General features: G+C 50.4%; 1 protein-coding gene across 1 annotated transcript in view; it reads left to right on the forward strand.

Moving 5' to 3' along the window:
* The window catches only part of LOC144505669 (tyrosine-protein kinase ITK/TSK-like), a 73484-nt gene extending 61426 nt beyond the window's left edge, over positions 1 to 12058 (forward strand). Inside the window, exons 12-17 of the mRNA XM_078231828.1 lie at positions 208 to 379; positions 2844 to 3060; positions 4602 to 4666; positions 5741 to 5859; positions 6824 to 6981; positions 10747 to 12058. Of these exons, the coding sequence (XP_078087954.1) occupies positions 208 to 379; positions 2844 to 3060; positions 4602 to 4666; positions 5741 to 5859; positions 6824 to 6981; positions 10747 to 10821 (806 nt within the window). The 3' untranslated portion in view covers positions 10822 to 12058. The remainder of the gene's footprint in view (positions 1 to 207; positions 380 to 2843; positions 3061 to 4601; positions 4667 to 5740; positions 5860 to 6823; positions 6982 to 10746) is intronic.
* The last annotated feature ends 2973 nt before the right edge of the window (positions 12059 to 15031 follow it).

Genomic DNA, 15031 nt, shown 5'->3' on the forward strand with positions numbered 1-15031 from the left:
AAATCCCCTAGTCATCACACTCCGGGTTGTTCGGGTCAATGCACCTAACCAAACAAAGAAATGGTTGAGGATTTCAGCAGCAGATGAGCTGATGCAGGCAAAGTTAGGGATATAACTGCAGAGGCATCCTATTGAAAAATGGAAAGGAACATAGAAGATAGCTTGATCTGAAGATCTGGCGTTGATGTTTTCTCTGGTTTCAAACAGGGACGTGGGAGATCACAGCTTCCTCACTGACCTTCATTGAGGAGGTCGGCTGTGGTCAGTTTGGCATCGTGCACATGGGTTACTGGAAGAATAAGTACCAGGTAGCCATCAAAATGATACGTGAAGGAGCCATGTCTGAGGAAGACTTCATCGAGGAAGCTCAGATCATGATGTAAGTCGATTAACTGATAACCGGATGATTTAATCTAATGTGGGATTGGGATCCCCAGAGATGAGAGAAAGAGAAAAGGAGAGAGCGAGTGTGCAGATTGGACGTTGACACTGGAGCAATGATGTTAGATCTTACAATGGGATTGATGATAACAATCTCTCCACCAACTGCACAAACCAGGAGAATTATTACTCATTCTGCATTTTAATACCTGCTGTTGGAATACGAAATAACTGGCAGAGCCTTCTTGGCAGCCGTTTGGCCTTTTCACCTCCACACTTTCCTTTCCTCTTTTGCAGTGACCAGTTCCCCTAATGATCCTCGGGTCTCCAGATCTGAAGAAGCCAAATTTAGAATTTGGGGGTGGCGCGGTGGCAGAGTGGTTAGCACTGCTGCCTCACAGTGCCAGGGACCCAAGTTCAATTCCGGCCTCGGGTGACTGTCTGTGTGGAGTCTGCATGTTCTCCCCGTGTCTGCGTGGGTTTCCTCCGGGTGCTCCGGTTTCCTCCCACACTCCAAAGATGTGCAGGTTAGGTGGATTGGCCATGTTAAATTTATCCTTAGTGTCCAAGGTGTGTAGGTTAGGGGGATTAGCCATTTAACCTACACATCTTGGAAATGTGTGGGGTTACGGGGATAGGGCAGATGAAAGGGCCTGGATAAGATATTTTGTCAGAGAGTCAGTGCAGCCTCGATGGGCCGAATGGCTTCTTCTGCACTGTAGGGATTCTATGATTCCAGTGGTTTCTGATCATTTGCTTTCTAGCTAATCGTCTCTCTTGTATTTAGGATAAGTCAGGTTGAATTTTATATACTCCCTGTGGGTATGGAGGGGGTGGGGGGGAATGTGGGTGGGGGGGGGGGGGGGGGAACACATGAAAAAGAGTTGATGCCCATCCCACTGCCTTTCTGCCAATTGCCCCTGATAAAACGCTTGGTGTGGGCAGCAGGTTGAGAGGGGGCAGCCTGATTTTGTAACCCAAGTGCTTAAAGTGCAGGAAAGAAGAGGAGACACACTCTTTGGGGGGCATCCTTTTGCCATTCGTGGGCCGGCTCCCACTTACATTGAACCCTCTTTCTTTCCAACCTCCTTCCTCCCTTAAACCCAGCCCCCTCCCCACCTCCCCTCACTGTCCCTCTCCCTAACCTTACCAAATCCTCCCACCCCAAACCTGCCGGCCTTATCTACCCCTCGGAATCCATGATCGCCCTGTCTTCCCGCGCTCCCCGAAGCTGCCATGGGACTGATGGAGCTCCAGGCCAGTTGGGTTGGCTGACGGCTCTCGAGGGTGGGACCTCTGCCCCAATGAGAGGGTGGAGGCCTCACTTGGCCTTCATCAGTCTGCCCCACGGTGTTTTATTGTTGGTGGGGGGGGGGTGGGGTGGGGTGGTTTGGAGAATGTCTGCTCCAGGCCAACATTGTTTTCGGGGTGGGGGGGGAGGCGGTGTGTCCTGTCCAACTCCCCCCATATTATTCAGCACATCGAACCTACAGTGCGCATGGCACAACTGGACCATGCTGGTGATTATGCCCCATGTGAAGTTCTTCCACCCTTGGGGCTGAATATTACAGGTGGGTGGCAGATAGTCCTGTCTACTCTGTCCAGTGGATGTTCAGTGGGCGGCACGGTGGCACAGTGGTCAGCACTGCTGCCTCACAGCACCAGGGACCCGGGTTTGATTTCCAGATTGGGTCACTGTCTGTGTGGAGTCTGCACGTTCTCCCCGTGTCTGCGCGGGTTTCCTCCGGGTGCTCCGGTTTCCTCCCACATTCCAAAGATGTGTGGGTTGGGTGGATTGGCCAGGGTAAATTGCTCCTTAGTGTCAGGGGGATTAGCTAGGGTAAATGCATGGAGTTATAGGCCTGGGTGAGATTGTGTTCGGTGCAGACTCAATGGGCCGAATGGCCTCTTTCTGCACTGTAGGATTCTATGACTCTACATCAAAGGTTCATGTCACTATTTGAAGAAGCTTAGAGCGATTCTCCTCACTGTCCCAGGCCATTATTGATCCTTCAGCTAGCATCACTAATAAACTGATTTATCTGGTCATTTAGCTCATTGTTATCTATGAGATCTTGCTGTGAGCTGACTGATGCACCATCAATCGAGCAAAGACTAGTTTGTATGCAAGAACAAATAGGCTTTTATTAGCAAAAGACTTGGAGCACACCCATGCCGATGAACTGGTCCAGACTGAGGCAGGGGGGTGGGGAGCAGTCGCCTTTATACCTGGACCAGGGGGGAGGAGTCCCGGGTAGGGCTGGCAGGGATGTGTCCAGGCATGTCACACACACAGGCAATAAGCTAACAGTGGTTTACCACACTGACGTTGCCATGTTTCCTACAATTACAACAGTAACCGCACTTCACAAAGCACTTCATTGGCTGTGCAAGGCTTTGGGGCAGCCTGAAGCTGTGAAAGGCGCTATATAAATGCAAACCCTTTCTTTCTCCGTTACTAGGAAGCTCTCTCATGAGAAGCTCGTGCAGTTGTATGGTGTCTGTACGCAGGGTGGCCCCATCTACCTGGTCTTTGAGTACATGAAACTTGGAAGCCTGTCGGAGTATCTCAGGGTGAACCGTGGGGCCTTCAGCAAGGAAACCCTCCTGGGCATGTGCCAGGATGTGAGTGAGGGGATGGCCTATCTGGAGAGCAACAAATTCATCCATCGGGACCTGGTAAAGATTTTTATCTTTCTTAAATCGAAGCGCAATTATTGTTTTAAGCAAAACTGTTATTGTGCCAATCAGCTGTGCTAGAGGAACAGAGAAAATAGGAGAAGTAGACCATTCAACCCATCGAGCCTGTTCCGTCATTCAAACAGATCATGGCTGATTATCCATCTAAATGCCATTTTTCCCACATCCCCATATCCCTTGATGTCATTCAGAATGTCTGAAACATATTTAACAATTGGGTTTTCACAGCCCTCTGGGGTAGAGAATTCCAAAGATTCTGAGTGAAGAAATTCCTCCTCATCCCATTTTAGATGGCCTGTCCCTTATCCTGAGACTTTGGGTGGGACTTTATAGCCTCGCTCATCCTATCATAGAAGAAATCATAGAAACCCTACAGTACAGAAAGAGGCCATTCGGCCCATCGAGTCTGCACCAACCACAATCCCACCCAGGCCCTACCCCCATATCCCTACATATTTACCCACTAATCCCTCTAATCTATGCATCTCAGGACACTAAGGGCAATTTTTAGCATGGCCAATCAACCTAACCCGCACATCTTTGGACTGTGGGAGGAAACCGGAGCACCCGGAGGAAACCCACGCAGACACGAGGAGAATGTGCAAACTCCACACAGACAGTGACCCGAGCCGGGAATCGAACCCAGGTCCCTGGAGCTGTGAAGCAGCGGTGCTAACCACTGTGCTACCGTGCCGATCCTGAAACTGTAAAATCCCGCCCAAGGTCAACAGACCTTTCCATGGTCCACCCCTCGCCCGCTCTGATTCCCTTGGCGGGCAGGACGGTAAAATTCCAGACTTTGTCCCCTGGTTCTAGACTCACCGGCCAGGGGGAACATCCGACCTACATCCACCTTGTCACGCCCTGTAAGGATCTTGTAAGTGTCAGTGAGTTCACCTCTCTCTCTTCAAAACTCGAGAAAATACAGGCATCAGTTTTCTCAAACTCAGGAGGAATCCTATCCACTACCAGGAGAAGTTTATTTATTAGTGTCACAAGTAGGCTTACGTTAACATTGCAATGAAGTTACTGTGAAATTCTCCGAGTTGCCACACTCTGGCGCCTGTTCGTGTACACTGAGGGAGAATTCAGCACGGCCAATGCACCTAACCAGCACCAGAACAACCTTAAAACTAAATCTTGGCCATTCGAGTGGGTAGTTTTCACAAAATATTATTGGAAATCTGTCCCCCTGTTGTTGATGCTCGGAGTAAGTTACAACTTTCAAACTGGGGTCAGTAAAGGGTATCGAGGTATCGGGAACAAAGGCTCCAAATGGAATCAGTTGTAGTTTGATTGAGTGGTGGAACAGTGTTGAGGGGCTGAATGGCCTGCCCTTATCCTGAATATTCCCGTGTCCTTATGTCTTCTACCCTTTATCTGGAAACCGCTCCCTCCCGGGCCTGACGCTGGGATGTGGACTGTTGGGGAATTGGAATCCCGAAGCCGTGTTTTGCTGCTCCTGACGCTGTTCAGATTGGATTGGTCCTGACATCTCAAACTTTGTCATTGCCTTACAGGCAGCAAGAAACTGTTTGGTGGGAGACTCGCTGTCAGTTAAAGTGTCTGACTTTGGAATGACAAGGTAATGCCAGTATATGTATGGTCCATGCTCCTTGAATAGTCTTTTTGCTTTCCTTGGGATTTTATGGCTGCGCTCATCCTGAAACTGTACAATTCCCACCCGAGGTGAACAGACCTTTCCATGGTCCGCCCCTCACCCGCTCTGATTCCCTTGGCGGGCGGGACGGTACAATTCTGGCCTTTGTCCCCTGGGTCTGGACTCACCGGCACCACTGACAAGGCCAGCATTTATTGCCCATTCCTAATTGCCTCTTAAACTGAGTACTTCAGCGGTCGGTTAGGAATCATCTACTTTGCTATGGGGTCACATGTCGCCCAGACCGGGTACGGATGCTGATTTCTTTCCCTAAATGGCATCAGATGGGTTTTTATATCAATTGATGTTAGTTTCATGGTCACCATCACTGAGACTAGCTTTCAATTCTGGATCTATTAACTGAATTTAAATTCCACCAAGTTCAGCAGCAAGAATCATAGAATCCCTACGTGCGGAACGAGGCCATTTGGCCCATTGAGTCCCACCTAGGCCCTATCCCCGTAACCCCATGTATTTACCCTGCTAGTCCCCCTGATGTTAGGGTCAATTTAGCATGGCCAATCAACCTAACCGCACATCTTTGGACTATGGGAGGAAACCGGAGCACCCGGAGGAAACACACGCAGACACGGGGAGAATGTTCAAACTCCACATGGGACAGTCACCCGAGGCCGGAATTGAACCCGGGTCCCTGGCGCTGTGAGGCAGCAGTGCTAACCACTGTGCCATCGTGCTGCTACTGTGGTGGAATTTGAACCCATGTCCCCAGAACATTAACCTGGACCTCTGGGTTACTAATCCACATTAGCACTTTGCAACCAGCTCCCCTTGTATTTATGAGCCAATCTATTCCCATATTTAAGTGTATTATGGTTAGAGATATTCCCCTGCTGTTTAGTTCTGGTTTCAAATATATTACAGTAAGGGGGGATTAGAACTTTCCTGGATTTAAACTCACGGTGCAGAGCACATCTGCCCACCTCTGTCTGTGATGGAGACTGACGTCTTGTTTCTCTCTCTCTGTGTGGCGGGCGGAAGGTTTGTCCTTGACGACCAGTACACCAGCTCCTCGGGATCAAAGTTCCCAGTCAAGTGGTCAGCTCCTGAAGTTTTCCGATACTCCAAGTTCAGCAGCAAGTCCGACGTCTGGTCATTTGGTGAGGAACCTTCTCACGTGCTTCAAGATAGTTGGCAAAAAGGGACCAGAGGTGGCGTGAGGAGAATTTTTGCGCAGCAGGGTCTTACAATCTGGAATGCACTGCTTGAAAGGGTGATCATGATGTGGAGATGCCGGCGTTGGACTGGGGTGGGCACAATAAGAAGCCTCACAACACCAGGTTAAAGTCCGACAGGTTTATTTGGAATCACGAGCTTTCGGAGCGCTGCCCCTCCATCAGGTGAGCACTCAGCTGAGGAAGGAGCAGTGCTCTGAAAGCTCGTGATTCCAAATAAACCTGTCGGACTTTAACCTGGTGTTGTGAGACTTCTTACTGAAAGGGCGATGGCAGCAGATTCAGTGATAACTTTTCAAAGGGAGTTGGATAAAAGCTTGAAGGGGAATGTTTTGCAAGGCTATAAAGGGAAGGGAAAGGAAGGGGGAATGGGACTGGATGGATAGCAATCCAAAGAATTGGCACAGATATGACAGGCTGAATAGCCTCCTTCCAGTGTCATTCCTGAATGTTACATACACCGTGTGAAGGGTAAAGGGTTCAGACCAGTTTTTTCACTATGAAATCAAAGTGCGGGGGAGGGAGGGTATGATCCAAGTCTTCAAACACACAGAGAGTGTGGCCACACAGATGAGAAAATCTCTCTCCACATATGGGAAAGATGTAGATGTCCGGAGGACAGGAACATGAGACTGATTCATCAAATTGAAACACCATAGCATACAAGTGCTGGAGAAAGGGATTAGAATAGATAGGTGGTTGGTGGTTGGCGCAGACACGATGGGCCGAAGGGCCTCTTTTGGTGCTGTAAAACTCTATGACTCTAAATAATAGCCATGGTGTGGAGATGTGGTGTTATGAGACTTCTTACTCTAAATAATAGAGCAATGATGAGTATCTGTGTTGGACAATGAGGGAGTCACTGCTTGTGTTCTTGGTTTCCCTGCAGGGGTGCTGATTTGGGAGGTGTTCTCCGAGGGAAAGATGCCATACGAAAACCGTCTGAACTCTGAAGTAGTTGAAGAACTGGAAGCCGGATTTCGTCTTCATAAACCCAAACTGGCTTCTCCTTTAATTTATAAAATGATGAGCTGCTGCTGGCTGGAGGTTTGTGTTGCAATCGAGAGATTCACCCGCAAATAATCCTGCCGTTCACCTCCCCCTCCTCGGTAACATCTCCGACTGAACGCGGCTGGTGTTGTCCCTCAGGGTCCTGTCCTGGAGTCTCAGCTTTTCACCACAGATATTAGTGATCTGGAGGAAGGGATTCGTCAGATGTACATCCAAGGTTGCAGAGGGGATCATGTTAGGGCCAGCAGTACCTAATTGAGATAGGAGCAGGTTACTCAGGGGACTAGATTAAGCGAATGGGCAAAACTGTGGCAGGTTGAATCAAGAGAGAGAGAGAGAGAGATCAGGTTATTTTCTAAATGGTGTCGAGAGACCAGGATCTGTGGGTGAGTACGCACCCAGTTTTAAAGTTTATTTATTAGTGTCACAAGTAGGCTTAATTAACACTGCGATGAAGTTACTGTGAAAATCCCCTAGTCGCCACACTCTGGTGCCTGTTTGGGTACACTGAGGGAGAATTTAGCACGGGCAATGCACCTAACCAGCACGTCTTTCGAACTGTGGGAGGAAACCCGGAGGAAACCTGCACAGACACGGGGAGAATGTGCAGACTCCACACAGACAGTGACCCAATCTGGGAATCGAACCCGGGTCCCTGGAGTTGAGGCAGCAGTGTTAACCAGTGTGTCACCATGCCGCCCATGTACACAACTCAGGGTGGTGGGGGGTGAGGATATTGTGGGTTGTCGGAGATTGGAGATGAGCAGTGGCAAGGCACAGTGGTTAGCACTGCTGCCTCACAGTGCCAGGGACCCTGGTCCGATTCTGGCCTCGGGTGACTGTCTGTGCGGAGTCTGCACATTTTCCCATGTCTGCATGGGTTTCCCCTCACACTCCAACGATGTGCAGGTTAGACGGACTGGCCTTGCTAAATTTCCCCTTTGTGTCCAAAGATGTGTAGATGAGATGGAGTAGTCATGGTAAATGTGTGCGGTTACAGGGATAGGGTGAGGGAGAGAGCTTGGGTAAGATATTCTGACAGAGAGTCAGTGCAGACTTGATGGGCTGAATGGCCTCCTTGCTCTGTAAGGATTCTGTAATTCTAAGGCCATGGAGGGATTTGAACCCAGAGATGAAAATTATAAAAGGAAGCGTTATTTAACCAGGAAATAAGATAGATGAACAAACGCAAAGGTGATGAGTGATCAGGACTTGGTGTGAGTTAGAACACAGGCAGGAGAGTATTAGATGGCCACAAGGCTTTGGAGGATAGAATGTGGGAGACTAGCTGGAAGTGCGTTGAAAGGGTCAAGTCCAGAGGGAAGGAGGGAATGGATGATGATTTCAGCAGCTAACGAGCTGGGGCAGAGCTGCCGTTGTTTGAGGAAGGTGGAAATCGATGGTTTTAATGATGGCATGGGATGTGAGCGTTGCTGGAAAGGCAGCCAGAAAATCACCAGCATAGGCCAGCATTTATTACCCTGCCCTATTGCCCCTTGAGAAGGTGGTGAGCTGCCTTCTCGAACAGCTTTTGACCCAGCAACAGTGAAGGAACGGCGATATATTTCCAAGTCAGGATGATGAATGGCTTGGAGGGGAATTTGCAAGTGGTGGTCCCTTGTATCTGCTGGCCTTGTCCTCCTAGATAGTAGTGATCCTGGGTTTGGAAGGTGCTGCCTTGGTGAGTTCCTGCAGTGCATCTTGTGGCACACACAGCTGCCAGTGTGTGTCAATGCTGCAGGGAGTGGATGTTGGAGGTGTGGATGAGGTGCCGGTCAAATGGGTTGCTTTGTCCTGGATGGTGCCGAGCTCCCAGAGTGTTGTTAGAGCTGTCCTTATCCAGACAAGTGGGGAGCATTCCATCACACTCCTGACTTGTGCCTTGTAGATGTTGGACTGGCTTTGGGGAGTCAGGAGGTGAGTTACTGTCCGCACGAGTCCCGGCCTCCGACCTGCTCTTGTAGCCACAGTATTGAAATGGCTGTTCCAGTTCAGTTTCTGCTCAATCCCTGGGATGTTGATGGCGGAGGGGGATTTAGCGATTCAACAGACGTGATGGGATTTGAATGCCGGTCCTCAGAGTATTAGCCTAGGCCTCTGGATTACTGACTCATTGACATTACCACTACATCGCCACCTCCCTCATTAATAGTGCTACCTAAATACAAGTTGTTGTTGTGTAGGTAGTCAGTGTGTGCGTCCCTTTAAGAGTTGCTGGCTTCCTTTAAGCTCTGAGATGCCTGATATTCAGCCCTTCCCCACCACCGAACACATTCCAAACCTGTGTGATGGACATGATTAGGCAGCGGGAATATTGTCTGCAGCCTGAGTGAACACACAGGAAGGCAGGACCTGCCTCCCTCACACATGACCCTGGGCATTGTGGGGTTTCTGAGCCAGTGGTTCCTGCTGCGAGCTCGGTGTGTGAGTGACAGGATTCTTATTCTGTGATACTTCCTGTGGTTTAAATATTCTGCTGACACACCGCGGGTTCGCTTGGTGGGAGGAACAGCTGCACTGTTGGGGCAATGGAAAGTCACCACCAAGTCACACTGCCCCCAGTGCTGGGCTGAGTGAATGGCGTGAGTCACACTGCTTCCAGTGCTGGGCTGAGTGGGTCACACTGCCCCCAGTGCTGGGCTGAGTGAATGGAATGGGTTACACTGCCCCCAGTGCTGGGCTGAGTGAATGGAGTGGGTTACGCTGCCCCAATGCTGGGCTGAGTGAATGGCGTGAGTCACACTGCCCCCAGTGCTGGGCTGAGTGAATGGAATGGGTTACACTGCCCCCAGTGCTGGGCTGAGTGGGTCACACTGCCCCCAGTGTTGGGCTGAGTGAATGGCGTGAGTCACACTGCCCCCAATGCTGGGCTGAGTGAATGGCGAAGGTCACACTGCCCCCAGTGCTGGGCTGAGTGAATGGAGTGGGTCACACTGCCCCCAGTGCTGGGCTGAGTGGGTCACACTGCCCCCAGTGTTGGGCTGAATGAATGGTGTGAGTCCTGAGATGCGTAGGTTAGAGGGATTAGCAGGGTAAATATGTAGGGATATGGGGGTAGGGCCTGGGTGGGATTGTGGTTGGTGCAGACTCGATGGGCCGAATGGCCTCTTTCTGTACTGTAGGGATTCTATGATTCTATGGGTCACACTGCCCCTAGTGCTGGGCTGGTTGGGTCACACTGCCCCTCGTGCTGGGCTGGTTGGGTCACACTGCCCCTCGTGCTGGGCTGGGTCGGTCACACTGCCCCTAGTGCTGGGCTGGGTGGGTCACACTGCCCCTCGTGCTGGGCTGGGTGGGTCACACTGCCCCTAGTGCTGGGCTGGGTGGGTCACACTGCCCCTCGTGCTGGGCTGGGTGGGTCACACTGCCCCTCGTGTTGGGCTGAGTGAATGGAATGGGTTACACTGCCCCCAGTGCTGGGCTGGGTGGGTCACACTGCCCCCAGTGTTGGGCTGAGTGAATGGCGTGAGTCACACTGCCCCCAGTGCTGGGCTGGGTGGGTCACACTGCCCCTAGTGCTGGGCTGGGTGGGTCACACTGCCCCTCGTGCTGGGCTGGGTGGGTCACACTGCCCCTCATGCTGGGCTGGGTGAGTCACACTGCCCCCAGTGTTGGGCTGAGTGAATGGCGTGGGTCACACTGCCCCTCGTGCTGGGCTGGGTGGGTTTTGGTATGAGTCCTAATCCAAGTCAGTTATTACTTCAATTTCCTCTGGACACGGATTATTTATGATGTGGAGATGTTTTACGGTAAACAAACATTTAAGAAATAACAAAGTCTTTCCTATTTTTCCCGTCCCAGAGACCTGAGGAAAGGCCTTCCTTTATTGAGCTCTGGAATGAATTGAGTGAGCTTTCCGAATCTGGGGAATTGTGAACAGAGTGAGATGCTGCACCTTTCAAACACAACTACCCAGTGTGAGACCCGGGAACTCTGTATACAGTGCACTGTTTATTAAATATTTATTTATTACCAATGGAAATCCTGCTCGCTGGAACGCACTCCCGTGGCAGCAGAACTCTCTGGAGATCTCGGTTGAGGTGTGCACCTTGGCTGTTCGAGCATAGAGGCATCACAGCTCAGCCCAGTCCTGTCCTCAGCACTTCTCCCTCAGCAAACCCGGCTTGTACTGAGATCAGCTGTTGTATCCTGACTCCAGTATTGGCTGAATTCAAAGGAGCTGTGTCATTTTATAATTCTCAGACTCTGAGACACCGATACAGAATGTCTGGGGATGTCTGACCCCGTGTGTACCTGAATCCTTCTTCATTTCCTTGCAATCTTGTGCCTTTACAATCAGGTCACTTTGCTGAGGGAACACATTGTGCCTGTCACCACACACACACACTCACACACACATTCACACACACACTCACACACACACTCACCCTCACACACACATCACACACACAACACACGCACACACACTCTCTCACACACACACTTACACACTCTATCACACACACTCACACACACTCACACAACACACTCACACAACACACACACACTCACACAACACGCACAACACACGCACACTCACAACACACACACAACACATACACAACACACACACATACTTACACACTCAATCACACACACACAATACACACACACACTCACACTCAATCACACTCATTCACATGCACACACTCACTCACACATTCACACAACATACACACACACACATTCTCACACACACTCAATCACACTCACTCACACACTCACACACACTCAATCACACACACACTCACACAACATAAACACACACACACACACACACAATCACACTCACACACACACTCTCACACTCACACAGACACTCAATCACACACACACAAACACACACACGCTCACTCACACACACACAATCACTCACACACACACACACTCACACATCGCACACACGGTGGAACAGTGGTTCGCGCTGCTGCCTCATAGCACCAGGGACCCGGGTTCGATTCCCAGCTTGGGTCATTGTCACACACTCTCACTTACTCACACACTCTAACTCACACACACACACTCTCACACACACACACACACACACACACACTCTCTCTCACACACACACTCTCTCACACACACACACACACACACTCTCACACACACACTCTCTCACACACACACACACACACACACACTCTCTCACACACACACTCTCTCACACACACACACACACACACACACTCTCACACACACACACACACACACACTCTCTCTCACACACACACTCTCTCACACACACACACACACACACACTCTCACACACACACTCTCTCACACACACACACACACACACACACACTCTCTCACACACACACTCTCTCACACACACACACACACACACTCTCACACACACACACACTCTCACTCACACACACACACACTCTCACTCTCACACACACACACATGATGCTGCGACAGGTCAGTCTTGTTTGGGACAGGACCTGTAACAATATAATCCCATTCCATTAAATGCACAGCCAATGAGATGCTGCAGTCAGAAAAGGGCCTTCAGATGCTTTTAACATCAGGAACAGATGATCAGACATAACTGACCTACGCCTTTACAAAGGCTATGCCACCCCCTCCCCAAATCCCTCACCCACACCTACCCGCCATCTCCCCATATCCCTCACCCTGACCGTCTCCCCATATCCCTCACCCCGACCGTCTCCCATATCCCCTCCCCGACCGCCTCCCATATCCCTCATCCCGACCGTCTCCCATATCCCTCACCCACACTTCCCCACCATCTCCCCATATCCCTCACCCCCACTGTCTCCCATATATCCCTCACCCACACCTACCCACCATCTCCCCATATCCCTCACCCTGACCGTCTCCCCATATCCCTCACCCCGACCGCCTCCCATATCCCTCTCCCCGACCGCCTCCCATATCCCTCATCCCGACCGCCTCCCATATCCCTCACCCACACCTCCCCACCATCTCCCCATATCTCTCACCCTGACAGTCTCCCCATATCCCTCACCCACACCTCCCCACCATCTCCCCATATCCCTCACCCTGACAGTCTCCCCATATCCCTCACCCCGACCGCCTCCCATATCCCTCTCCCCGACCGCCTCCCATATCCCTCATCCCGACCGCCTCCCATATCCCTCACCCACACCTCCCCACCATCTCCCCATATCTCTCACCCCCACTGTCTCCCATATATCCTTCACCCACACCTACCCACCATCTCCCCATATCCCTAACCCTGACCGTCTCCCCATATCCCTCACCCTGACAGTCTCCCCATATCCCTCACCCCGACCGCCTCCCATATCCCTCTCCCCGACCGCCTCCCATATCCCTCATCCCGACCGCCTCCCATATCCCTCACCCACACCTCCCCACCATCTCCCCATATCTCTCACCCCCACTGTCTCCCATATATCCTTCACCCACACCTACCCACCATCTCCCCATATCCCTAACCCTGACCGTCTCCCCATATCCCTCACCCTGACCGTCTCCCCATATCCCTCATCCCGACTGTCTCCCCATATCCCTCACCCACACCTCCCCACCATCTCCCCATATCTCTCACCCCACTGTCTCCCATATATCCTTCACCCACACCTCCCCACCATCTCCCCATATCCCTAACCCCGACCGTCTCCCCATATCCCTCACCCCGACCGCCTCCCATATCCCTCACCCACATCTCCCCACCGCCTCCCCATATCCCTCACCCCCACTGTCTCCCATATCCCTCACCCACACCTACCCACATCTCCCCATATCCCTCACCCCGACCGCCTCCCCTATCTCTCACCCACATCTCCCCATCATCTCCCCATATCCCTCACCCCCACTGTCTCCCATATCCCTCACCCACACCTAATCACCGTCTCCCCATATCCCTCACCCCCACCGTCTCCCCATGCCCCTCACTTCCACCTTCTCAGTTCTAACTGGTTGCCAGCCACAACAATCCCTTTGGGAGAGGAAGTTACAGATTTCTGCTCCCCTTTGTATAAAAAAAATCAGAATTTCTGTGGATGTATAATAGGAGTTAAAGTTATAAAATGTTTGTTTTTTATAATTCAAATGAAATAAAGGAATGCACAGACACAGAACGTATTAAGCTGCAGACATTGTGTATGGAAATGATCGCATGGACAGATATAAAGCTGTAAATGTGTATTTTTATAAATGGTAACAAAATGGGAAAACACACAGACTGAAATGAATTCACATTTCAGATGATGAGAACATTGACTATAAATATCTGTCCTATATATTGTTCCTGGTTGAACTATTTGGAACTAGGATGATATTCTAATGGGTAAATAGGGGTTTAAAGCCCCTTTCCAAGTCTGATTGTGGTTATTTTTCTCAATCTAGTTTATTTTTTAAATTTCCAAGGATCTTGTACATTAGACTGTTCTTTTTAATCTGATGGGCAAAGGGATCGTCAAACAAGCTGCCACCGTCCCTGTGAGCAACACAACCGCACATTGTGCTCAGTAACAGAGGCTCCCTTTCTGTCACTGTGGCTGAGTACAATTTTTACAGAGAGAACGGTAAGATTTGTAAGACAACATGCAAACGCACACACGGACCAACAAACACACCCACACACAGACAAAAACACAGACAAACACACACCTACACAAACACAGACACACACACACACAGACAAAAACACAGACAAACACACACACAGACAAACACAGACCTACACAAACACAGACAGACACACACATACACAAACACACACACAAACACACAAAAACACACAGACAAACGCACACCTACACAGACACAAACACACACAAACACAGACAAACACACACATACACAAACACAGGCACAGACACATACACAGACAAATCCAGACAAACACAGACAAACACACACAAGCACAGATAAATACACACACAGACACAAACACAGTCAAACACATAAACATACACAGACACATGCAGTCAAACACACACATCCAAGATTTTGATTGATGTGCAGAATCTCTGGGATAAATTCAGGATCTAATTCAGGAGCGACCTGGAGCACGGGATCCAGATTGACAACTTGACTGAAACTGGAACTGAACTGATTGGATTCAGAACTC

The sequence above is a fragment of the Mustelus asterias genome, chromosome 16 (genome assembly GCF_964213995.1).
Source record: "Mustelus asterias chromosome 16, sMusAst1.hap1.1, whole genome shotgun sequence".
NCBI classification, from domain to species: domain Eukaryota; kingdom Metazoa; phylum Chordata; class Chondrichthyes; order Carcharhiniformes; family Triakidae; genus Mustelus; species Mustelus asterias.